Source organism: Paramormyrops kingsleyae, chromosome 12, assembly GCF_048594095.1.
Source record: "Paramormyrops kingsleyae isolate MSU_618 chromosome 12, PKINGS_0.4, whole genome shotgun sequence".
NCBI lineage: Eukaryota > Metazoa > Chordata > Actinopteri > Osteoglossiformes > Mormyridae > Paramormyrops > Paramormyrops kingsleyae.
Window position 1 is genome coordinate 19871493 of NC_132808.1, and position 27304 is coordinate 19898796.

The 27304-nt window shown below is 42.8% G+C and overlaps 1 protein-coding gene across 6 annotated transcripts in view; it reads right to left on the minus strand.

Moving 5' to 3' along the window:
• Positions 1–377: 377 nt before the first annotated feature.
• Positions 378–27304, minus strand: part of kcnip4a (potassium voltage-gated channel interacting protein 4a) — a 196149-nt gene continuing 169222 nt past the window's right edge. For all 6 annotated transcript variants that reach the window (XM_072697640.1, XM_023794308.2, XM_023794311.2 and 3 more), the window contains exons 2-8: positions 13419–13543; positions 7358–7427; positions 6035–6105; positions 5033–5140; positions 4532–4636; positions 4370–4432; positions 378–3844 (exon numbers count right to left, since the gene is read on the minus strand). In XM_072697640.1, the coding sequence (XP_072553741.1) occupies positions 3797–3844; positions 4370–4432; positions 4532–4636; positions 5033–5140; positions 6035–6105; positions 7358–7427; positions 13419–13543 (590 nt within the window). In that variant the 3' untranslated portion in view covers positions 378–3796. The remainder of the gene's footprint in view (positions 3845–4369; positions 4433–4531; positions 4637–5032; positions 5141–6034; positions 6106–7357; positions 7428–13418; positions 13544–27304) is intronic.

The window sequence follows — 27304 nt, forward strand, 5'->3', positions numbered from 1 at the left end:
CTTGTCTGTATACCTGTTTTTCATTGGCTGGCAATTAGGGATGCTTAGAAATCAAAGAAAATATGGCTACGTGTACAAATATCAGTGTCTAACTCTTGAAGCTTGGCAACGTCTTCTTGAAGGGGTTTATCCGATGCTGTACGAGAAGCTTTATGGCCCCATGACAAATGCCTTTGGAAATTTGTGTCAGCAGAGTTCGCTGCAGTCGGAAACAACTTGGCATAACGTGGACAGAGAATACATACAAGACAAAATACACAGCAGAGAGGCGCAAACGCAGGTTGAAATGGTATAATGCCGGAATAATTTCAATACTGAAAAGGACACACAACCTGTAAAGAAGACACAGAAAAAAACATGGACAAAGTCAAGGAGAATCATGTTTGAGTTGTTTATTGAATCTCTCTCTCTCTCTTTTTTTTTTTTTAGAAAATGCACACATCTAAATACACAGAGACATTTCAATCAGATTCAGGCTTCGTGCTCGGAGATTTCCTACATACTTGCGTTTATACAGTTCTCAACCTCAAATCTACATAGAGTTAAACACTGTCTTTCACCCTTAAGCTACAGTCTTTCAGGCCAGAGCTGAAGGACAAGATGTCATGTTTTTTTTTTTTTTTTTAAAGTGCAGGTACATGAAGTAAAACAGTCCTTTGCAGACCAGAGGATCTCCTACTGTAGAACATGCCCTCCCCATCCCATGGCATGGCAAGGGTACTATCTTCGGATCCTGGTGGGCTATTTACACACGATATTGTTCTCTTTTGTATCACAGTTTCTGTATTTTTTTCCCTTTTTTTCAAGCTACGAATCTGAACATTGCAGCTGTTTGTGCCATGCATCAAGAATGCATTTAACTGCAGTGTTTTTTGCAGAAAAACTTCTTGCTGATGAACTGGAACATTTAAGCCGGGAAATATGGAGATGAACTGAAGCAAACCTAGCAAAAACCGCGATCGGTGTCTTTATGGGTCCAGAGCAAAAACACCATCTCAACAGAATATTTCTCAGTACGTGAGGGAATGAAGATGCAGAAAATCCCAAGAATTGTTAAAAATGTTTATACACATGACATCCTGAAAGGACAGCATAAGGGATCAAAAAACCCAAGATATCATTCTGCTAACCGTGACAGAAAAACTTACAAGTGTCACCTGTTAAAATCTTCGTTAAAAGCAGGAGTTCAGGAATTGTGTCAAGCTATTCAAGTAAAAGTATGTGGGACAGTTTTTTAGTTAAAAAGATTCATTTCAAACGTTTATTCGTCAAAAAGTCCTACTGCTTACTTAAATTTTGGACATATTTCACTGAAGAGTCAGCAGATCAAACCACATTACTGAATAGCACCAGAAACAAACAAAAAATCATTTGCAATTTAATGTAAAAGGAGAAAAATGGCCGATTGCAATTTCACTGTAGAATTACAAAGGGGTTTCACGACTAACCTCTCAGATGCTATCCCTTTATAAATTTCAGAACAAAGGTAACATGCATTCAGCAGCTTCACCATGAGCATAATTATTAATCCTAAAGAATTTCCATAAAACTAAACAGGGTGGAGACACGCTTTGCTTATTAGTATTAAGGAGTTGGCCAATCCGGTAGTCCTTCTCAAACAGTGTGAATGTAGAGCGTTGCTACTGCGGTATTCAGCAAGCTATTCGCCAACATCAGCTGCCTGAGGTTTTCCAAAAGATCAGGCCATGAGCCACCACGACTCTTTCGATTGCAGTCTGGGAGATATTGACAGTAATGACACGTGTGTGCAATATTAAGTTTGTGAATCTGAAATGGTAGAATAACATTCCTTTGTGTATACAAATACCCCTTAATACCCCAGTAAATTACACCTAAAAAGGTAGATACTTAAACTGTTAGATGGAGGATTCACATCCTAACGGCTTAACACCCAAAGCTAATTCAGTGAACATATTAACTTTATACATTTACTATTAAAATATACTTTTTAAAGGAGAAGTACTGTTGCTTGAATTCTTTGATATTTGTGACATTTATGTTGAAAAACAGTACATGCTAGTGCCCCAGAATCATGGCTAGGTTGGTAAAACAAGCTGTCCTTGGCTGGATGAGATGAAACACACGCACACACACACACACGTCGGGTACACCTATCCTTATGGGGACCGCTCATTCACTTCTATGGGAAAAATGCTAACGCTAACTATGACAACCTTAACCCCCACCCAGCCCCAACCATAACCATAAGTAACCAAACTAAATACAAGAGTTTTTGCATTTTTAGTTCTTTCATAGCATTCACCGATTTTTATAAAATAGAGTTTTCCCTTATGGGCACCTGGTCTCTGTAAGGGAAAAAAAAAACAGATATTTATCAAGCTATGGGGACATTGTGTCCCCATAAGGACAGGTATACCCACTCACACACACACACATAAATCACTTGACTTGTTATTAAAGTAAATGAATAATAGAATAACAAAACTGCAAATTTGGGAGTAAGATTATTAAAAACGACAAATAACTGCTCACCAGGGCTTGCATCTAAATGAAAATCTCCCCTTTGTTGATATAATTGAAAACTTGTTTTTGTAATGTGTGATTGTTTTTTATTAAGGTTCTCGCATGGCTCCATAGATTCCACTTGCAGGGTCACGGTATATGAGCTCTTTGCAAAGCTTCTCATAGTGCAAACTGCCAGCGGTCAAGGGTCCCCTGCTGCACAGGAAGTGAGTCGAGATTTTGGGGTGAGACTGTCACTCTGCTATTGGGACATTAAACATTTGCATGAACCTTGACAGCCCTGCTTTTCTTGAAGGACACCATAGATGAGCGGCAGATGCTAGAGAACGGTAGAATAAGGAGGGAGAGCTGGAGCTAACAGAGATACGTCCAAGGTATTCATTTGACCCTGTGACCCCAAATACTGCAGATGTGCTTTATGAGTCTTACTAAACAGAAAACAGCTCGCAAACGCGTCTGTAACTTCATTTATTCAGTATCTACAGCTGTAGAAAAAGTGTTCCAACGGACTCTTTGTCCACAGTGGAGCATTTCATCAGACATGAAATTTCAAGTTTGATCGGGCATGCTTCTGCCACGTCTGGCTGACGGAGAGGCTCATGGTTATTCCAGAGTTTAAAACCAATGCGGAAGCATTAATGAACATATAGCACACAAAAGGAGCACAATGAACAGGCGCCGCTAGATGGCAACATTCTGGGAGAATTCGAAGACAACACTCGTTATTTTTCTCAGCAGTAGTAGCGCAGTAGGATGCATCGCCTCATGACAAATCATAGTGGTATCTTGTGAAACTCGTACATTGATGACGGGGGCAGAAAAATGAGCGCATAAAGTCCCAAAAACACAAATTTAACAGAATGACACACTCTCTCCAAAGGGAGGCCATTCCAGCACGACACAAACGCAGAGAGACGTGGACATCAGGCCGACCGAACTGGACCTCGATGACCAGCGACCAGCAGCGACGCTGAAATGTTTGTTTTTACATGTAAAAGAATCTGGATTTTATTTCCCCCTCCCCCATTTCTACAACACAAAACAAGAAACAAGAAATGTAGACTATCAAACAGGAAACAATAATAATAATAATAATAAAACCTTATTCGGGATTTAAATCATGGGAGCTGTAGAATGACATAAGCTTATTTTGCATAATCCTCCCACACACAGAACGCACCCCGACGCAAGGTGGTGACATCACGCAGAATGGAATTAAAGGTCCCTCTCAGAGGCTGTCCGGAAGAAGGAGGATGTGACCTCTGAGAGAGTCCAGGACACTCCTCCACTTCTAAATGACATTTTCAAAGAGCTGCATTGACCGCATTATGTTCTCATCCTGTAAAAAGAAGAGCAGTAGTGTACGTGTTAGCTAGGCCACAAGCAGAACGATGGCCGCTAGGTAGACGAAGCCTGGGACTCCATATTACAAACGTTTTAGTCAGAAACTCTCATTTAAAACAGGCATTTAAGAACCCAAGTAAACAAGTTCAGAAACAGTTTCCTTTTTGTTTTGTGATGTGGATTGCAGTTAAAGGCATAGATTCGGATATGGATGGTAGGGAAATGCCCCTACCAATATTGTGGGGGTACTGTGTGTGTTTTGGGGGGGTTGGGGCTGATTTGGTGGATAGTTCAGGTCCAGAAGGTAAAATCCAGGGTAAGATTTTGCTTCAATCAACCAGTTCAATATAAAGTAGTGAACTAGTTGTTTGAAATGAAATCTTGGTCTGGATTTTAACTTTTTGGATCTGAACTATCCACCTCTGGACTTCCTACCAATGCTGAAATGACACCTACACCCTTGACTGTTGAAAACACTCTGATATTGTCATCTAACAAAAGTGGAAGATGTGGGACTTACATTTTGGCAGCAGTCAATAAACTCATCTATGGTGACCACTCCATCTTTGTTTTTGTCCATTTTCTAGTAAGCAGGTGAAAGAAAATCACAAAAACGCTCAATAAATAAATAAATCAAGGCTATAGCCTGAAGAAAACAACACGTTTTAAGTCAAGGCGTTACCTGAAAGAAAATTTCCACGTGCTGTCTAGGAGTTTCCTCTTTCAGAATGGGATATGTACATTTTCCCATCATGTCGTAAATAGATTTCATAATGTCAAGCATTTCCTAAGAAAAGATAATTCAATAATAGAAAATTCGTTCATTAAACACACCTACACGAATAATCAAACAAGGAAGAATAAATATCTTTAAAAAATCAGTATCTCATTTATACCACTTTATATCTCTTTGCTCTCCCACATATAACTTTACTACCTCGTGTTGTATGATGTATTGTATGTTAGTTACACATGATAGTTTTGTACTTAACATTTATTGTATTGTAATGTTGCACTGCTCTGTTAATTTTCTCTTAACTGTCTGTAGTCTGTAGAGAAGGCATTGAAAGAAGAATTGCTCTGTACAAAAGACAATAAAACTTTCATTCTTGACTCTGATATACAGTATATAGCACAATATGCAAGTATGATATCACATATACCAGCTGCTGGCCCTATTTACCTCTTTAGTTATGTATCCATCTTTATTGATATCGTACAAATTAAATGCCCAGTTCAGCTTTTCTTGGACAGACCCTCGCAGCAGTATAGACAGCCCCATGACGAAGTCCTGCAAAAAGATTTTGTCAGGAATCGGTAAATATTAAGCATGATGATCCAGACGCAATATTCAGCAAGGCAGTCAGAGGCCTAGATGTGTGTCTTATCTATATGTTGCAGGTACCTTTCAGATATATATACACATGCACACACAAATATATGTATATGGCTCCTTGTGTGTGTGTGTGTGTGTGTAGATTATGTTTAAATTACATTGTGGGGACCAAATGTTCCCCACAATGTGATGAAAACCTGTCATTTTTATTTTTTGGGGACCATATTTTATATTTCAATCAAAAAACAAAAAATGCCAATAGTCTCGTATTTTGTTTGGTTACTTATGGTTTAGGTTAGGTCTGGGTAGGGGGTAAGGTCGTCAGTTTTCCCCACAGAAATGAATGGAGGGTTCTCTCAAAGATATAATTACAAACCTGTGTGTGTGTGTGTGTGTGTGTGTGTGTATACAGTATATGAAATGTCCCATACACAAGCAGTCTACGTTTCCTTTTTAATTATTAAATTCTAAAGGAGAATTTCCTACGTATTTCAAAGGAGAGTTTAATGCAGGTATTACAAATTCTCTGACATTAAAGAGACTACAGTTACAGCTTCAATGAAACCAACCGCTTGTGAGTGCGCACAATTCATTACTACATTTACAATCAGTCAGGGGGATACTGGCGTTGTCGCACTGAATCAGAAATAACTAAATGATTAAAATGAGCATTCATTTACTGGTGACATTAGTGGGTCTTGTCTGCTTTGCATTATGCATTTCAAAGTGAATATTTGTTAATGTTGCCCGTTTTTATTAAGTATGCATTAAAAACTGCAGGCATTTGTATGCGTTGGGTGAATCAGAATAATTGTAATTGTAATTTATGACGGTCTTCTGTGCTCATACCTCAAAACTCACAGAGCCATTGTGATCTGTGTCAAAGGCATTAAACAGGAAGTGGGCGTAAGTGGACGCATCTGAAAGGAAATGGACACCAGCAGAGTCAGCTGAGAAACAGAAATACTAAGCTACTTATACTGAGATCTGTGGTTCTTGGTTAAATCCCATTAACATGACATCTTAGCATACATTTCAGCTGGTGTGTGGTTAAGTGGGTTTGCCCGTAAGCGGAAGGTTGCTGGTTTGAATCCCAGCATTGGTAGAGTGATATTACTATCGAGCAAAGCCCTTAACCCACAACCATTCCAGGGACTGGGTGGCCCTGCTTTCTCCAAAAATCTATGTTGCTTTGGATAGTGTCTGATATATAAACAAGAAATGTAACCTGAAGGGTAAAGTCATCACACTGTGACTAAGAATCTTGACTGTTATATGGTTTGTGTGCTGATTCTGCTTCATTTATTTCATGTGTTGAGCTCCAAATACATACATCTAGTAGTTGCCCATAGTGAGAGAGTGTGTGTAGTAGTTGACCATGGTCAGAGGGTGTGTGTAGTAGTTGCCCATGGTCAGAGGGTGTGTGTAGTAGTTGCCCATGGTCAGAGGGTTTGTGTAATTGTTGCCCATGGTCAGAGGGTGTGTGTAGTAGTTGCCCATGGTCAGAGGGTGTGTTTGCCCTGAGATAGACAGGTATCAGTTTCAGGGTGTATCTTTCCCTAAGCCCCCCCAACGATGACAGATGGATGAATCGTTTATCATTTCTTTTTAATTTAATTTGACACCAACCACAAACATGCCAAGCCCGTTGTTTTGTTGTCAGAGGCAAAGGCAGTAGACTAACCCTTTCCGCAAGTCTTGGAAAGACAAACACCTTAAGGGCTGCAGAGCTACATTGCCCCCGTGAGCGACGGGTAAACAGGACGAGAAAATCCCTTTTCTATAAGCCTGTCTTTCAACTCGCTATTTGTTTGGGATTGTTTTTCTTGCTCCGGGGGCGGGGGGGGGGGGCTAAAAGAAACTACGTGACATATGGGTGGGTGAATGGAAAGGGGGCTTTATCTGGGATATGGGAAAAGGGTCAGACTCTAGGTGATTAGTGTCATTGTGTTTGAGGTGCAGATACAGCAAAACCACAGTCACTTAACATTACAAACAATTACCATACGGCTCTGTAGGTAACGTTGAGTTTCTATATTGGGGAGATTCTGTATTATTCTAAGTATTCAAAGGCTGGTTCCAAGAACTTGTCTGTGATTATGGAAGAATCCTCACAATGGCCTGAAGCATTTACATTTGCCATGAAGGGATTTAAACATGTTGGTAACGTACCTCCCTGTGGGAAAAACTGAGAGTAGATGTCTTTGAATGTGTCTTCATTGACGACTCCACTAGGGCACTCCTGAAAAAAAAAAAGCCGTGCTTTGAATAAACGACCCTGAAACTCCAAATGTAGAATATCAAATATAAAGATATGATTTATAAAGACTCTATAGGAGCACAGACAGCCCAAATGGAAAAGTTCAAAAATAACACATGACTCTTATGTTTTACCTATATCATATAAACTCTTTGCATGACACTCAAATAAATATATAATTCATATTAACTTAATGTGTCATTACATGGACAATGCATATTAAATGAATGTTTTGTCAGTGTTAGTTTTTATGCATAGTTCTCAATTGATGAGAATGACAGTGGTATAAATGAACTCAATTGAATCAGGGACAGTGGTTCCACAAACTTCGTATTCTGAGTACATAACTAGACTTTTCTCGTGTCTAATCAAATGAACTGAATGCGGAGAGATCATACATGTCTTTCATTAAAATGATAAAAACAAAATAAAATTTATTAAGAAACAACAAGCAATACACATGTATTTTCTACTAAAGCCATATGTTACCACATATGGTAAAATGTAACGTTCATGTAAAAGTTTTGTATGTTTCCTACATGCTTTTCCCTTGAGTGCCTTAAATGTGAAGTATGTGTTTTGGTATGAATGTGGCAATGATCATACAAGAAAAAACACTGACTTATAGTGGACATATCATGCGTTGTCATATATAATTGATATATATAGCCATATATGAACCATGTGTTTTTTTATTCATATGAGAGCTTCCAGATCTAGATTGTAATTATTTTCCATGTTAGAACCCATTTGCTAAGATGCAAAAACAATTCATAGCAATTATCCTGGGACAGCTCCCAAAATCCTGTTGTTACTACTGCATTTGGATGAGGGTGAGTTGTAAGGATCATAATTAGTTCACTTAACTGTCTGCAACAGCAATGTGCAATATTCCTGTTGAAAAATCATCCAGGGTGAAAGAGTGTGAAATGTTTGGGATTATTACTGTAAAAACAGAATTTGCAGGCTGCCTGGTTTGGTGCAGTCACTGGAGAACATATCTATATACAATAATATGGACTGAATTTTGGCTCTTGCATTTACCGACTGTGAACAGGAACCAAGGAAACCCGGAATTAAAATCTCTTAACTTCCTAGCATTCCGATACAGCAGCTGCTAGGTAAAAGGAGGAACAATGATGCAGGATAGCTGCGGGAACCTCGGGTCGGCTTCCTGACAACACTTGCCACTGGAAGAGACCGAATCAGCCACACGGATAACAGGGGAATGGAAAACTGTGGAGAAAACATTAGAACTGTGTATCCCAATACAGTCCTTGGACACTCACAGACAGTCAACGTTTTTGCTTCCTCACAACTCCTGGCAGGGAGTAAAAATGTGGACTGTCTGGCAGGGAGGTGGGAGGGTGCAAAAACATGGACCGGCTGTGGGTCCCCAAGGACCGGATTGAGAAACACTGCATTAGAAAGCAGTATTACAGAGCAGTACAGGAAGGGACCAGAAGAGAGCATCTGTTGTGGCAGACGAATGCCTGCAGGCACATGAAGTTTACCAAGAGTAGGTGGAAGCGGAGGTCACCTGTAGAGATACATCCTTCCTTAGCAACCACGCGCCCCCCCCCCCCCCCACCCCTGCCCGAGGCACCAGGAACTTAGAGCCCTGAAGTGAGTCAGCTGGCATCAGTGAGTCGCAAATAGGTCAGAACAATACTGCGTGGACCAGCTGCGTAATGCTGCTCTGACAGAGGTACTGTGACACCCCAGGCCCAGATCCGCAGGGAGCATATAGCTGCTCCCTTATCTTCAATACTGTAACATAACTGGATCCAGTGGACGTGATGATTGGAGGGCAGAAGGGGAGGAATTTATTTGGCACCACAGGCATATACAGGGGTGGGACCATAGGGGCACTGGCCCTAGCTGGATGCTGATTGGCCTCCGGAGTGTCACTCGCAGATTCAGAACACTTCATTGGCTAATAAAATATTGGCCCATCTGTATGAATTATGACCCTTCTTCTACCCCCCACCCTTCTGCCTTCCAAAACGCAGGATGGAAAATCCACAAGAGCAGAACCATTTTTTCCCACATCATTTAACACGCAGAAACCTTATTTATACTCCTGAATAATTTATCATAGGTGTGTAGGGGGCTTGTCCGCCGACACTGCCCCTCCCCCCTTACCTTCCACACATACATCGTGGTTCCGGGGACAGCGAGACTGCGTGCGTGAAGCCGAGGCTCCACACTGCCGCAGATCGCTGGTGCCGCTTGACGTCACGGTGCAGAAAATAGAGGCAGCGCATTTGAGCACTGAATCCGGGCACTTTAACTATTGTCATAGTTTTACCACAGTCAAAACCACTTAGATTTCCTCTTCAAAGTCAAATCGATCGGATGCCTTCAAAGCCGTTTCGGCAACGTGCAAGTGAATAATAAATGAACCAACAGACCTTTTATAAAATAACAAATATTACTGAACTAAACCTATGTGGTTATCTGGCCATTTTCTAACCACATATTCTGTTTTGTCCAGCCTATATAATCATTATGCAAAACATTATCCCTTGTATTAATAATATGATTTCATTATCGTCAAAAGTATTACTCTCTATACGGCTGTACCATTGGAGTATATTTCAGTCTGAATCCGGACGTGCTTTTGAACACGAAACATCGGATCGTCCTCACGGAAATCAAAGCGGGCGCCCCCGAAGAAGCGAGGAGCAAATCGGCGACTGTCAGCACCAACAACTCCGGGTCCAGCTAAAGTTCAAGACATGCTGGCAAAGGGATTTTTCCATAAACACAGCGATGTCTGTGTGTCTCCCGTGGCGTTCATAAACAGAGCCGTTTCCAATTCACGAAACGCAGAGTGGCTGTGTGCAAAGCACGCTCCCCCCACCTACCCCCACGGTACACCTCTGCTTTATGTAGCCCAGGGGACTCGCGATGTTTCCCTCCCCCCTTATTAGGCAATGTCAATAGGTAAGACAAGGCATGTGTGTATAGCCGGACTCGGAGCCAGGGGTTAGGAGACTCGAGGTAATTGTTTGGAACAGGGCAGCATGTCACCAAAAAGCAGAATAAAAACATCAGTTCCTCAGCACACACGGGGGACGAGGAAGACGCACTCTGCGGAAAGCCAGAGAGCTCTCTTTCAAAACCTGGATTTGTGGATCAAAGGTGTCTACAAATACCACGCACACACATTTGATGTTTCCATTATCACGGCAGCATGACTGATGCCTTCATAACCATTATCCCGGCGCCACAGTCATCAAAAGCATATTAGTAACAATGGCAGAGAAGCTCCACCTGAGGAGTGCCTTCATGACAAACCAAAAGCGCAAAAAGCATACCTGTCATGCTTTTTAGAATTTATTTCAGGACTGTTTTCAAAGTGTTGCACTAGGAGAAACTGTTTTCTTTTTCTTCCTCCATACATTAATAGTGTGGGCTAAAGGACCGGCATCCATCTATCCATCCATCCATCCACTTTCTGAAACCGCTTATCCTATTCAAAGTCATGGAGAGTCCACAGCCCATCCTGGAGGTTACAGGCACAAGGCAGGGAACAACCTGGGGTGGAGCGCCAACCCATTGCAGGACAAACCGGCAAACATGGACAGTAATCTGGGCACCCAGCTCTGCTTGCCATTAATACAAAATCTTCACGTGACCTTTCCTCCTCAAGCAGCACCAAGAAATACTTTGCCAGCTTTCCCTGAAATCACTTCAGGGCGGTTTTCCACACATCTTGTCCCACATTGAGCATTTTCTAAGAGAAAACACAGGGTGGCACATCGAGTGGCCTGAGGCAGGCTTGTTTGAGGAAAGAATAGACACCCTGTCATTCTTCAGCGGTCTGCCACACGCTGGCTTCAAGCCCAATCACCCCGATAGGTGTGAACTCATCACATTGTACCTAGAGCCAGCAAAAAAAGCCCCCCTTCTCTGTGCCCTGCCAGAACACTTACATAAACTCACTTTAATATACAATGGGTGCGCTGATGGGCCAATTGTCTACAGTCGCTTCTGAGCCAAATGTCTACAGCAGCATCTGGGCCAAAACGTCCAAACTGGCTGCTGGATCTAACATTATCAGTCACTTCTGGGCCAAACATCTGAGCTTCAGATGCCCATCGAGAGACTACGGCAGCAGCAGCTTCATGTTAATGCCTTGGATTTACCTCTCAAACCCTGAGTCCTACAGACCTTCTGGGAAATGAGAGGTAGAGATTTGCAATTTCCATGATGTTCACCCATCCACTAAAAAGAAAAAAGATATGACAAATTTCACCTAGACAGAGAACAGGAGAGTAAAAACATGACAGCACTGAAGATGGCCAGGAAGACATGGATGGGAGTCGTAGCTAGACCAAGGCTCATCTGTTAAAATCGATGTTAAACTCACTCTCCATTCTCATAAACAACACTCAGCAAAGGGCAGTGTGAGGTAACCCTCCTGACGCGATATTTCCATTACATTACATGTTTCTTTCAGTACGATATTTGCTTTTGAAAAAGCTCAGAGCAAAATAAGAACAAAACTGAAATAGCGGACACAGGCTACAAATAAGTCTCCACAATACTCTGCTTGCTTAGGACACAAGATATATTTTAAACTGGTCCTAGTCCAAAAAAAAATACATTCTCATAAATCATTCCTTTGGTGCAATGCTCAAGTTTCAGACTTCTAGTGACTTTTGAGATTGAGTTTTAGTGCAATTATTTTTGTTCAATATCTCACGGCCACTGCCATTGATCTTCTGGTCTATTTTTGGTGGAAGGTATGTAAGTTTGAAAAGCGGTAAAGGAGTTTAAAACAAGCCCGCTGTCACTGAGGCGACTATAGAACATCTCTTTATCTTTGGAAAATAACATATCAAATCTTATCTCGGAGCAACACACTAGAGGTGACATTTTTCTCTGTGATAGGCGCTTAGGAGTGAGCTCTTGGCCATCAGAAAAATAAGAAGAGATGTTAAATGGCTGGGCCTATTACCAAAGACCGTGAGGGAGAACATGAAAGGTCAGACTGAAAATACTTTCATTAGCTTGAAGATTTGAAAGTGCTAGCCTGGATTCCAGTATAATAACAATGAAGAAATAGTTATTTAAACGCCTTTGTATCTGCGCAGTAAAACTCATTTACGAACAAAGCTGTAAGTATAGTATAAGCACAGTATACGTGAAGACAAAACCATTTTTCTCAGACTCCTACTTATGAATGCAAATAATGGGCATGTAGCTAAGAAGCTGACTTAGTGAGAGACAGTGAGTTGAATCACTTTTAATAGGGAGGGTAAACAGCAAAGGCGTAACAAGGTCAGAATCATTACAGTGAAGATTAAAACTTGGTGGGGAGAGAGAAACAATGACAGGACTCACAAGAAATGCAAATAAGTGAAATTTGAATGGAGTGGCAGAGATCTGACTGGCATCCCATCGTCAGCGTGTCCCTACCTTCTGGTAAGTTCTGCCTGGGACAAGTTCCCTTGTGACCCTGACCAGGATAAGCAGGTGGAAGAAGGATGGATGGATGGATGATGTGGCCCAGTTGAGAGTAGGAAAATGGCCAATTAAAATTGCTTGTTATCTGCAGTGGACCATGTTGTGTGCTAATATACGCGATAGAAACTGAGAAGAGGAGAGTGGTGATCTGGTCTAATTGTACATCAAACCTTCACATTTGAAATGTCATGAAGATGTCATTAAGTCATGTTCGAAGTGACTCACCGGTTTCCAAGTGAAAATGGGTGTCATATGAATCACCGCATGTCTTGGAGATCGGCAATTAATGCAATGACATGTCATTTTTATCTACCTGATAATCTTTAAAGAGTCTCCTGACAGGACGAGTTAGTTAGAGCCAGTTACCGCAGTGACTGTGCCGCTTTTCTACGCTGTCCTGCCTTACGTTAAAAATCATATTACTGTTGCACTGACTTGATAGGACCAGTGATTCCAGTGGACGGCCGAGTGTCACAGAGCGAATGGGCGGCTCACGTTTTTGAAGCCTCGGTACAGGATCTGCAGCTCCTTCCTGGAGAACTTGGTCTGAGCCTCCAGCTGCTCCAGGCCCTCGGGCCGGTGGCGCACCGTGGACATCTCCAGCTCATCTTCCACGCTGTCTGCAACGACAAATAATGTGCCGTCAAAGGAGGAGCACTGGGAACCCGGGAATATCGGACACCATTGGCTGTGTCGAGGGGGGGCTCCCACAGGGGTCACTTCTCATGGCTCAATAGTAAGACGTCCTACCACGGGACAGTCTTAAAAGCTGTAATGATTCAAACAAGAGAGACAGTTCCTTCAGCAGCATAAAAAACCCATTTAGCTATAATTTCAATAACGATACGGATTCAGAGTGCAGAGTGATTATCATAAGCAGTCAATTCAGCATGACACCACTGATCCATCACGCCTCACCTGGTATTAATGTCCCGCTTGTTCTTTATAGGCCAAAAGTGATGGAATGCCATCCCTGTCACATGGCTAACGGGAGCAGTGCTGTCAGCAGAGCCTCAGCACACTGGCAGCATGTCCGCTGACGTGGGGCAGCTCTGTCACACATCAGGCTAGCAAACTGCGAACCGCGTGTGATTCAGTGCTGATCAGTCACTGGCAAATAAACATGGTCGAGGCACCTGGGCTGTTTCAGTTATCAGAGTCTGGTGTGGGCTGCGGTGGGCTGCAGACTGTGGTGGGGGCCCTTTTCCTTTTTGGGCCTCTGGGATTCCGCTAGAAAGCCTGGATAAACCCGAACACTAAAGCCCCCCCTGATCGCCGTGTCTGTCAAACGGGAAGTTTGAAGGGAGTCCAACATAGACAGGTGTTTGAGATAAAATGTTTGTAGGCATGGGTCATTTTTTTATGCAGAAATATGAACTGGCCCCTCTGTGGCACTATCTGCTCTGGAATCGATCTGGGGTGTGGAGAACAGACTAATTAGCCCAGCGATTGGCCAGGTGCTCCAGTGACAGCACCTGGCTGGGCTGCAATTAACTCCTGGAAATGACTGACAGTTGGGAGACTGGGGGTCTCCTCTACTCAATGAGAGAAGCACAGTGAGTCGGATTAAGGAGCGAGTCTCCCACCCTGCGAGACCATGGCCAGCAGGCGTCCAGGTGAAATGGCTTCTGGGTCCCCTTTTATTGTCTAGAGTCAGCAAAAGACTCAAATATTTCTGACAATATCAGTGACGTTAAAGCAGTTGTGCACACACGCATTACACAAGGACATAGGCACATCCATACAGCTGCTGCATACACACTACTAAAACCAGAATGTGTTACGGTCAGTGCCTGTCTGGTCCCATCCCAAGTGCTTTGTCCCCATTTGGCCAGCAGATGTCACTGGCCATCCTGTTCCCTCCTCTGTGTTTGTCCTAAGTCCCTAGTGTGTTGCCTTGCACCCTGCACTGCCGCATAGCTCAATGGGTTGCGTGGGTGGATTAACAGGCTGAACCCCTCTTGTCAGTTTTTTCTCCGCCTTCGCCTTACCCCGTCGTAACAGAAGGGAAGTAAAACCAAGTCAAAGCAGGAAGTTTTATCCTATTCTTTAGAAGCTAAATGATAGACATATAAGCTGTGGTGGCTAAGGAAGGACACCTAAGGATCCAGCGATCCCTAAAACTGGACACCCTTCCAGAATTCTAGGAAAAAACAGACGGGGCACTTGCTTTGGGTGCGAGACGATGCCTTCTTGCCCAGTGAGCAAGGAACGAGCTTCAGGAGCCTGGCTTTTAAGCTCCGCTTGTTGCCATTCTGAGGGATCCCTAGAAGATACAGCGTGAGTGGTGGTTAACAGGGGGGCGGGAGGGGGGGCACGTGCCTGACACGTGGGCCTGAGACGGGGGGGGGACGTTTTCAGGCGGGGTGCAGGAGGAGGAACAGCAGGTAAGGGAGGCCCCAGCACACCCGGCGAAACTGGGAAGGAGGTGTGCTGGAAAAGAGCAACTGGGCGAGCATATGGCAGAGTGCCGCTAGTCAGCTGGTGGTTTGCAGGAAGGCTTCTTTTGACACTTAAAATAGATGCTCTGTTACTGGAACCACAGATAAAAAGGCCCTTAAGGAACAATCTTCCTGCATTAACGTGAACCTTTGCTTCACATTAATTACTACACACTCAACAATGGATTACAACCTATTTTATTCTCCAATCGATTCTCGTTTTCCACAATGCATGCTCTTTATACTGAGGTACCTCTTTACCCCCCATTACTTCAATAACTGATGACTCATAATTGACATTCTGTAATATATTGCAGTCTTCTAAAATTTGCAAAAAGTCTGTTGGCTGAGAGGAATATAAGGTATGGGACATCTTATGGCTGTGGCCCTGTTTGTCTGCCTTAACTGCATTGTCCCCCACCAGAACGCTGGCTGTCATCGGCGACCGGGCATGTGCAAACCAGCTATATGTTCAATATTTGAAGCAACAGGAAATAAAAAAACACACACACACATCTTGTGCTTGACAGAAGCAGGCTTAGCAACATAAATAAACTGTATTGTTTTCAAATAAAAGCTATTCAAAGTTTTATTTTCGCTAGCAATACTTGTGGATGTGTTGCGGGACGGCCTTGACTTTGCTCGGAATAGAGGGGCTTAGCAACCCAACGTGATAGTACTGAAATAATAGCCGGCAGCTGACAAGCGTTTGAGTGCCCACATAATTTCTCATACACAATTAGCCCACGCAGTAACCTTGTTGTTCTAAGTGCACACATAAACACAAAGAAACACTCGATATTTAAAGGCAGCACTATTGTGTTTCCTCCTCATTCCTCTTTTCAGTTAGGCAACAGCTAGTTGTGAAGAGTTTCATTCAAAAATGTACAGGATTCAAATCTAAAAGTGGCCCGAAACTGTTTTGCTAAAAGGCCATGTGTGTGGGGCGGCAAGTGTCAAGTGCCCATTTTCATGCGCAAAATACATTCTGTGCCACGAAAAGCATTATTTAATGACGAAACCAAGTAATGCCGTGCTGGACTGTGTCCACGAAAGCATAAAAACTTCACTTTCTTCGTGCACAGAAATTGAAAGGGATTTTTCATTTTGTGCACAGAATCGATTTCAACACTTTGCATTTCGTGGACAGAAGAAAGCTGTTCGAAATGCATTTCGTGAATTATATGCAGTGAATTTGTGGACGAAATTGATTCTGTGGAATCACAAACTGGTGACCAGTGCATCAGCAGTTCTTGACACAAAAGAAAGTGAAGTCTTTATGCTTTTCTGGACAAAATGCAGCAAGGCATTACTTGATTTTGTCATTAAATAATGATTTTTTTAGTACAAAATTTATTTTGTGCACGAAAATGAGCACTTGACACTTGGCACCCCGTAATGCTACGCTAAGACTACATCTGTGTACTTGACAGATACATACTACTGCGTTTCAGCCTTCAGTGAGCAACATGTGACTCAGTAAGTGTTAAAGGACTGAAATCAGTGAAGTATGGACTAAAAAAGGCAAATTTGTTTGTCTTTAGCTCAGAGAAACTAATTTGTTATCATACAGCTATCATGCGTAGCTGGACTGGAAAGTTTTCAGGACTATAAATCTATTGGCAGAGGCTTAAACTCAGCCACGAGCCCCCACTTTCAAGCAAGGAGAGACGAGCAATCAGGAAACGGCCGTGAAGACTCAAGCTAAAAGCCCGAAAATTAGCCCAGGAGGGCGAAATATGTGGTGAAATTTTAGTGTCGATTGTGAATGAACCAGTGATTAATCCGAAATTCAGACATACAGTATTAGGACAATGAAAGTACTGGAAACTCTAACTCTGAAGGCATATAAACAATTCTTGACAAATCCACAGGATATAGTGTGCTAAAATGCAGGGAGAGATTAGGAAGAATGATGGGATAGAAAAACTGAGCACGCATTCTTTGGTTTCATGCTTAACGGATGGTCATCACAGTTATAAAACATATTACAAGCCAAACATGCTTACACGACATGCAATCATTCAGTACTTTTGCCTTCTGTTTGTATAAGAAACACCAGCGTAAACCCAAGAAGGAACAAATATATCAAAAAGTCGGGATTAAGAAAGGTTATGACGACTAAAATGTATGTTAAATAATATCCCTTAGCCTTGTGTTTATTCAGCCCAGAGAATTGTGGGAAATGCTTGCGCAGAGGAGCGAATCTCACCGTCTCCCCAAGGCCCCTCATGTCTCCCACCCGATAACATCACAGCCCCCCCCCATCCGGTGACGTCATACCAGGGGTGGCCGCGTGCGCATCCCGAGACAGGTGGCCTTGGCAAGGAGTAATAACTGGTGCACTTTAGATTCATTCACGGGGATTACAGGCGATAAACACTTGAGCATTATCAACAAGAGCATGTTAGGTGGAAATACCATTTAATACACCGGTAATGTTGACATAATTGCCCTGGGCTCTCTCAGCCTACAAACAAACCTGGGCATCTAAAGCAGATATAATGGACATGGTTAACCTTCCTATGATGTTAGGGTCGACACCGACCCGTTTGTAAGTTTTAAATGCATAAAAGCACCACATAAACTTGTGTACTGCATCAAGGTTTATTGACTTTGTCAGGAACCTCTATTTAAACAAAAAAAAAAAACACTAAATTATAAATGCTCTGGTCAACATTATAACAGCTCTGGTGTTGGGGTCGGTACCGACCCCTTTTTAAGTTTAAAATGCATGAAAGCGTCACATAAATTTGTGTACTGCATCAGGAAAATGTATAAAAAAAAAATTACTACATAAAAAAAGAATTTCACTAGGCAAGGCATGCCCAGACATGTAAGGCAAGATAAGATCAACTCAGTTTATTTATTTAATTCACTTGAGGCTTACTTTACCATTATTTTTTATTGAAAACGAAAGGTATGCTGTCAAAAGAAAGGTCCAGAAAGCCACACTAAAAATATTAAAACCAATCTTTTCATGGATAAGGAAGCTTAACAAGGTAACCAAGAGGTAAGAAACAAATTAGATGATAAATAATTGTTTTGAGGGTATTTTATGGCTGATTTAAGATACGGGTCGGCACCGACCCGTCTAACATAAGAAATGGGTACAGAAAGCTAACACAGAAGGAAGGAAACAAAACACTGATCTCTGGCTGGGAGAAATAAAAGTGATAAAACTACAGGTGCTCCCCGGGATACGATGGGATTACGTTCCGATAAATGTATTGCAAGGCGAAAATATCGTAAGGTGAAAATTCATTTTAATACAGTACACCTAACGTTAAGAACGTCATAGCCTAGCCTACCTTAAGAACATGCTTAGAACATTTACATTAGCCTACAGATGAGCAAAATCATTAACACAAATGTAATTCATTGAATAATGTACTTAAAGTGAAAAACAAAATGGAATGGGAATGCCCATTGTAAAGTCAAAATATCGCAACACGAACCATCGTAACCCGGGGAATGTCTATACTTCTGTCATTACGGATGCTGTCTTCATCTTACATTCACATCCCCATCCTTTATCCTGCTTCCAGGGTCAGGTGCTTCACATCCAGTAGATCATTCCAGGACATCTCTGTGTGCTTCTAAATGACACCACACCAACTGGTACACCAGACTGCCCTCAGAACCCATTTCCATGCTGTCCAAGGTACCTGCCCATGCATCTTTAAATGAACCAGCTCCACCTCGCCAACTCTGGAGAGTCGAACAGGCCACTGATGTTCTTTTAATAACACTTTAATGGCCATAACGGAATGTTTGTAATTCCTGGATATTCCAAAAGGACCTGGTTGATATTACGCTCTGTAGGTTTCCATCTTATGAATTAGAACATATCATTCAGGTGGTTTATTTGATGTAGTTCTTTGAGTAACTTGGTGGAAGCTCCTGAATAATTAAATAAGGATTTCACCACATTCGCATTTGTAAAGGATGGTGGTGCGTTTTCTCTTTCAACTGACTCTGAAGAGCAGATTTATGTCAACAGTCAGGGATGTTATTGTTGGGTATAAAAAAAGTAAATGAAAAAAAGCAGGATTTATAATCGAATTTGAATCCAAAGCAAAAATAAAGCCAATGCCAAAGCAGAAGCTCACATAAACCTTGAAATCCATTTCGGTTGACAGAAATTGTTTCCTCAAAAGAGCTTTTTCTTTGGTGAGAGTGAGGAGTTCAGGTTGCGCTGACATCTCACACACCACATCTGCAGAGGAGCTGAATGAGATGTGTGTCCCCAGAAGCCAGGACATTGGTGCATGAATTGCTGCGATTTCAGCTGAGCTTTTACTCACTGTTGGGTCAGTGGTTAATTAATTTAATTGAGTATGAGATGGGAGAGACACGAAAGATTAGGCAGTAGATAATAGATTTTTAAAAGATGCTGCAACCTTTCAAAACCATGCTTCAGCCGCAGCATTAAACATTTTTTATGGCTGTCATTAAGAATCAGACCTTCACTAAGTGCTCAACGGTGAGGATGCCGAACATGAAACTGCTGCCATTATGTATCTGACCAATGTCACCAGTGGGTAGCTGTGAAGGTCCTGTGAAGGCCTGGCAGTTATGCACACTGTATCCCGCACGTCCCCAAATCTGCGTGAGAGAGAGAATCAATTTACCTCCAGCTGTTCTTTGATAGACTGACCGTATCAAACACCAACTGTGAGATACAGATCCGTTCATAGGTCTGAATCTGAGAGATAGATGGGTGCCAAGAGACACTGTCGTGTTTTGGAGGAATCAACTTTCAAGAAAGTAGGCCAATAAAGCAACATTTTTATTGATCTGTGACCCATCCATCCATCCATCCATAACTGCTTATCTAGTACAGGGTAGGGCTGGGCGATAAAACGATTACGATATGTATCGCGATAGACACGTGATCGATATCAATAAAAAATGTGTTCGATAAAACGTTCGATATTTTTTATTCTTCGTCGGAAGAAAACAGAGGTTGCGAAGCTAGTTTGGATCCGAACAGGTGTTCCGGGCAATTCGGTTTCCCTATGTTTCCCCTGTCTATCGGGAAATAATGTTTCCCCTAATATTAAATCAGAGGTATGTGAAATGTCTGAAAATCACTCAAGTACATTATTACATGTGAATACTGTATTGTTATTAGTACCGAGGCCCAGAGTTGCTGTATACCTGTTTTAACAGGGGGGAACCAAATATCCTGGATGTCAGGAAATAATGTTTCTCCTAATATTTAGGCAAATATGTATGTGGGATGTCTGAAAATCACTCAGGTACAGTATTACATGCGAATACAGTAGTTCGTCACGCATAATATAGTCTTATAAGAAATACTATACCGTTTTCATCAAGAAATATCTCTATCCAGCGAATTAAATACTTTCATTTATTATCAGTAAAAACAAAAAACATGTGATGTTTTAAAATATGTGGCTTGTTTACCTCAAGAGCTTCGTAAAAAGACATGAAAACAACAGCGAAACCGTGTACAAATCAGCGCGCGACAGGGGAAACATAGGGAAACTGAATTGCCCGGAACACCGGAAACGCAGCTGTCATAAATGGTCGTAGCACAGCAAAACAACTGCTTTATGGAAGTTCTGCCGGTTTTTTGTGAATCACTGTGACGGTCGCCTCGCCCTTCCCTAACGCCGCTCGCCCCCCGTCTCCTGAATATTAAGTTATAGGTCTGTATCCTTTCGGTTTGTATGTGTCATGTTGTCCGGTTTTTCGCGTATCCCGTGTTTCGTTTCGAGTCTGCCGTGTCTTTTGTTTCCCCTTCTCTCTTTCCTCTCTGTGTTTACGGCGCACTTCCGGGTTCCGGCTCCCTACGTATCGCGTCTTCCTCGTTAGTGTTTGCATGTGTGTCTTTTCCTAGCACAAAACCTGGACTGAAAATATACTTGAATAGTTCAACTTCAAGTATGATTAGAGTAAGAATAACTTGAAGAGTTACTTTTTCATATTTCTGCAGGTTTTATATTTCAAACAATGTTACTGTACTGTATCAGGTTTGTTTTTTTATATTACAGATGTTCTGTATCTCAGTCTACGTCAGTTTTATTTATGTTTACAAAACACTGCACATATTTTAAAAACACTTTATTTTCCATGGTTGTTGACATGTTTAAAATAAAAATGTTTAAATGTAATATATTTTTCTCCTGGTCTTTATTTTAAATGGGTCATAAAAAATGTCAATAATTATCGATATCGACCGATATGAAACACTCATATCGTGATACAGTTTTCAGTCATATCGCCCAGCCCTAGTACAGGGTGTGGATCTATGATGATAAACAAAATAACCTTGATGGCAGAGGTGGATTAACTTATCTGGGGGCCCTAGGCTGACATCAGCATGGACATTGAGGTGCTGCTGAATTAAGTAACTCTTCCATTTTTCCTGAGGCAAGGCGAGGCCCTGATATTTGCTGTGGCACTAAAGCTGTAGGCTAGTGTAGCTTATGCATTAATCTGCCCCTACATGGTGGGAGTGCTAGGCCAAACAAGGCAAACAGATGTCAAATTAGCATCATATTTTAATTACTGTCGGTCACCAATTAGCTCTGAAATGCATGTATGCTTGAGAACTTACTACCAATACAAATCCAGCTTAGGCTTGGCTTAGCTTTTGGCCAATGTAACGGGGCTTTTATAAATAAACATTCACCTTCACAATGGGTGTAAGTGCGCTATAATTAGCACAATGACCCCAAGCACTTTGGCTAACTTTTCAAAAATAGTCATAGTCTCTTGAAGAGCCTCATGGCTGAAGCTTGGTCCCTATGGGGGGGGGGGGGGGTTTATTGTGTCTGTTAACCTGTTTATTGTGTCTGTCATGTTCCATTTCCCATTAGCCCGAGGCACGGATGGAGGACTGTTTGGAGAGAGGCATACAGGACTTGTAAATAAACATTGGATATTGAATCTGAATGTGCTTTCAATGCATTCAAAAATCTGCTCAGTGTGTCAGCACTAAAATTAATACAATATTGTACAAATTTCAGTCAGAATTCAGTAGTCTAGGAGAAATATGTTCTGATGTACTGTACAGGTTTAATGATAAACACAACATCTGAACATAAAAAATTGGGAGTAAACAGCCGTTCATTGATTCCTTCACTCATCCTGGATGTGTTTGTGGGTGGCCTGGAGTAGGGTGACCAGATAATCCATGTCATCCCGGACACTCTGAGCTAGGACAGGATTTGTAACCTACCATTTCAATTAAAAGGACCTGGATTTCACTTAAGTACCGAGTTCTTGCTGTGTGCTGATTGGTCAGTCTCTTATAATCATGCACGTGTCACTAATGTTAATGTGAAACGGCTGGATGGGTCTTTCAGTCAAAGAAACAAACCTGTCAAAGCACAAGAAGAACTGAACTATTTAACCAAGCACAGGAGCCTTTCGGTTTTAAGGTAGTTTGTAAAACCTGAAGTAGCTCAAGGTGTCCGGGATGACATGGATCATCTGGTCACCCTACCTGGAGTCTATTCCTGAACAGCAATGAACGGCAGAGACTCTAAAGGACACCACTGCATCACGCATACAGTCACCCAAACTCCCAACGCCAGAGGTGTGAGATGACATCGCTACCCACTGAGCCACCATGCTGCTCTCACAGTCATCCTTAAGTAAAACAACATGCTAGAACCTGTAATAATACTGTAGAAAAGAAGGTGATTAAAATGGTGTTTCAAACAGAACATTACATGGCTTCAGGGTTGCCAGCTCTCACGCATTCCGGCGTGACACGCGCTTTCTGATTCTCACGCTCACACAAGAAATATTACGGCAAATCTATATTATTCCAGTATAAACCTGAAATTAGCTACATCAAAAGCCTCGGGCCAGTTTGCAAACCCTACAGACTATTTACAAGGTAATAAAACTGTTACATACACGTAAATGAGTGTGCAGACTTATCTCGAACTGAAAATTTCCCACCAGCCAGCTGACCAAAGTTGGCAGCTCTGTGGTTTACGGTGCAGACATGGCACTGGCTATACTTGGCACGGTGCCATTCTCTTGTTATAGCTGAAGCGTGGCTTTTTATCTGGCTTCAGAGGAATGATGCTTCACAGAGACGTTCTGTCCTTGAACCACGTGAGGAGGGGCGGTGCTTGATGCTTGCAGTCCTGGCACCCAGGATCACTGGCCACCAGACTTACCTCCTACTCAAACCTGACAAACACCTAGAAGTGCCCTAAACAGACCACGGATGCCTCCCCTGCGCACGCCGCCGACCAATCAGAGCGCCGTTTCCTCGGTGACCGACGGAGGCAGCGCTGCGGTGACACATGCGACCGAGCGCCTTAATTTCTGTAGCCTCGGCCCCGCCGTGATGCGGGCGGGAAGCACGGGCTTTTGCGGCAGGAGTCGGATGCTAAACACGGACCTCGTGCCTCTACGCCACTTTCGCTCCAAGTCATTTTATCTGATGAAGTGAGGGCCGGTCATCTTCGCTTCAAACGAGAGTCACTTCGAGTGGGACCTGCTTACATTATGCAGCTGCTTTCCGCCCACACTGGCAAGACAGGAGGACATATAAGGCCAGGGACAACTTAGCCTGTGTCGCTATGAAATGGGCTGTGATTTACTGAAGGAGACTCTTCCTTTAAAGTCAAAGGGACAGAGTGCAAACCCACCTACCATTATCCGTCTGTCAATCTGCAGCCTGGGGGAGTTTCATGTACCTGAGACCTCACATATGGCAAATGCAACACGTGACTTTTCACTGTCAGACAATGTGACGTAACAGCTGCCAGATACATATACAGACAATTCTGATCCTCCTGAATAATCGCTCTGCCACACTATTTCTACGATTGTCAAAAAAAGTATTAAAAAAATCCCAATTTCAGTTCTAATTGTCCCGAAAGTCTAATGTCTTCCATCTGTAAGATTTTAATTCCCCTTCCCCTCTGTAATGGCTTCTGTGTGCAAAATCCTTTTAACCAGAGCTTGTCCAAAGGGAGGAAACATTAGCGCTAATTGCTTACAGTACAAAGGGATTACGTGCAGCGCAATTAAACCCGGCTTGACATTCTGCATGCAGATATTGGATGTTTGCAGACGAGCAAATATCAGTGATAACTGACACCTGGAAGTGACAACCAAGCGGATTTGTTTGTTGGGGGGGGAGGGAGGGGGGGTCAGAATTTACGAAAAGACTTTCAAGCTCTCTCTCAAACTTCCTCAAGTGAAAGCCACCACTTTCGGAAACGCTCAGGGACGACTTATGAGGGTGAACGAAGTTCTCCTTTCTCTGCCCATTGATCCGCCTCGCAGGCTGCATCTCAGGGCCTGACAGAGCCATATTTCACTGGCCTTATTTAATCACAGCGGATGCACCGGTGTTTGAGTCTGGGGATTGAAATGAAACCGTCTTCCCCCCCCAGTAAAACCCCGCCTCACACGTTTGCCTCACTCAGGTACACCGCACCCTCTCTGTGGAAAAAGTCAAGAACAACCATACTGTAAATGACATTGTGGCATTTCCCTACACGTTTGTCTTAAAGCGACTGACAGCAAACATTATTAGGACACGATAAGAAGTAAAGAGGGATCGTGACCAAGCTCAAAACAAGCAGTTAGAAGATGGATGCATGGATGAACTCATGAGCAGGCATGACAAGTACGATTATTTAATTAACAAAAGGGGAATCATTTCATACATCCACACAAAGTAACAGGGACACCATTGTGTCAAGTATATAGATAGGAGATCTTGTCAGGTTGGTGGCATGTTGTTCTAAGCTCTCTGAAAAGCGCTACTGCTGCCACACCACCTGCCCCAGCCATGTCAGGGACGGCTCCTGTCGCCGAGCTGTCAGCTCGCTAAATAACCAGCGACCTGCATCTCCCCACTCACTGCATTTTACTGCACGCACACTGCTGCTAATCTTCCACTCCTGCGCTTTATCAGCACCGCACTGCACCTGTGCCTCTTTGCACATTCTTTCCCGATGCAACACCTATTCACTGCATATGTATCTTTCTTGGTATAATGCATCTTCCACTGCATTTAGTCTTTCTTCTTGCTCTTTGTCCTGTTGTCCCCCCATGTACCCCCCCCCCCCCGCCACTACGCCATAAGAATTTCACCACGTTCCTCAGATCATGTGTGATAATAGAAATTTGAAAACTTGAAACTAGATATTGCAATATTGCACTGACGTTGCAAATACCAAAGGCTAGGAGCTGAGGCTATGAAACTCTTTGAAGGAAAAAGGATCCAACCCAAGCAGGCTACTGCATTGCTGCTTATTGCGTTTGCATCTGTGTGACATAAATTGATCTGACTAAACATTTAAAATGCTAAGGTCGACCAGGTACAACACCAGTTATTATAATCAGCTAAGAAGTGACATCCATTAAACTGCATCATTGATCAGAGATGCATTTAGACATGCCCTTATTCAGGCAATTTAGCTGCTCATACAACGAGATGTACATCGAAGCCATTCTGATTAATTACACGGTTGAAGGGTATGGTAACATGCCTCATCCGGCTTTGAAAAACAGCGCCGCTCTCTCGCCTACCAGCTCCTTCCCTGCGCTTGCCAGAACGTTCCGCGCCCATCGCCGGAGACAAGCGTGGCCCGACATCACGTACGGCATGGTAATCTGTCCGGACCCCCTGGGCCAAGCAAGACGGATAGACGTCATTCGTTAATATCAGGCAAAAAAATGCGTATGATTTATGAACGCGAGATACAAGGATAATTACAGAAGTTGCAGTTCAGAGATTTTTGTAATGCTTTTTAATATCGGTCCCTAATTGGACTTTAAAAGCTGAGGTACATTCTCATCTTCTTTTTTGGAAAAAGAAGTTTTTAGAAGAAGAGGTTTTAGACACCTTCAAACATCTTGAAAGTTCCCATCTTGATACAGGAAACAGGAAGTATCCTAGCCCAGTTACACTGGTTAATGTGCTGCTACGACTGCTTTTTTGACACTTTTCTTTTTTTACATGCATCTTTGACACCCCAGGGTCATAGCGAGCCGGGAACCTAGCATGGGGGGGGGGTAACATGTGGCTCAGTGGGCTAGCAGAAGGTCGCTGGTGCAAATCCTGGAGTCAGCAGAGTGAATCCACCGCTGGGCCCCTGAGCGTGGCCCTAAAGCCCCGTTTGTTCCAGGAATCATCTGACATCTGACCCTACTTTCTCAACTTTGCATCACTTTGGATGAAAGTGTATATGCTGAACACATGTCATGGAATACTCTAAACAAGATAGTAGTCCAGCACATGAACTATAAAGAACACACTTGGGAGCTCAGAGACACCGATTTAACTAACCCCTGTGATCCTGGACTGCAGGAGGACCTGGAGTACCCACACAAATGCAGGGCTAACCTGCAAACTCCAGGATTCACGAACATGGCACTGGAGGTGCGGGGCTGCACTGCGATCCAGTGAGCCACCATGCGACCGATGATTACACTGGATTTTCAACCAAAAACCAGTCATTTTAATAACATCACAGCAACTGATAAATTTAGTTAAGGTAACTGCGATGTTGTTTGAAAGATGCTGGAGCAGAAAATACGAGGGCGACTCCTGTCTAAAGATTGAGCTTCTTATCAAGGCAGGTTGATAGCTAACCAAAGGTCTCTGCTAAGTTACAGTGGTGGTTCTGTCTAATAACTGAGGCTGTAACGGCAGCTGAGAAAAAACACACATGCACTGGGAGCTCCTGGTACCCAGTCAATCATTACATTTGTTTCCCTTTGTCTTTACTGCCGACCAATCAAAATTCACCTCTTAAAACAGCAGGACCGAAGAGCGCAATTCCGAGTGATTTATTTAATGAGTTATTTCCTTCCCATCGTTATGCAGCGGCAACTGAGAGGAGAGGCTGAGGAGTATTTTGTGTAGGTGTGCTGTTGGGAGGTGGATTCCACGAGGCGCGCTAAGGCCATAAATCCACCCGTCTC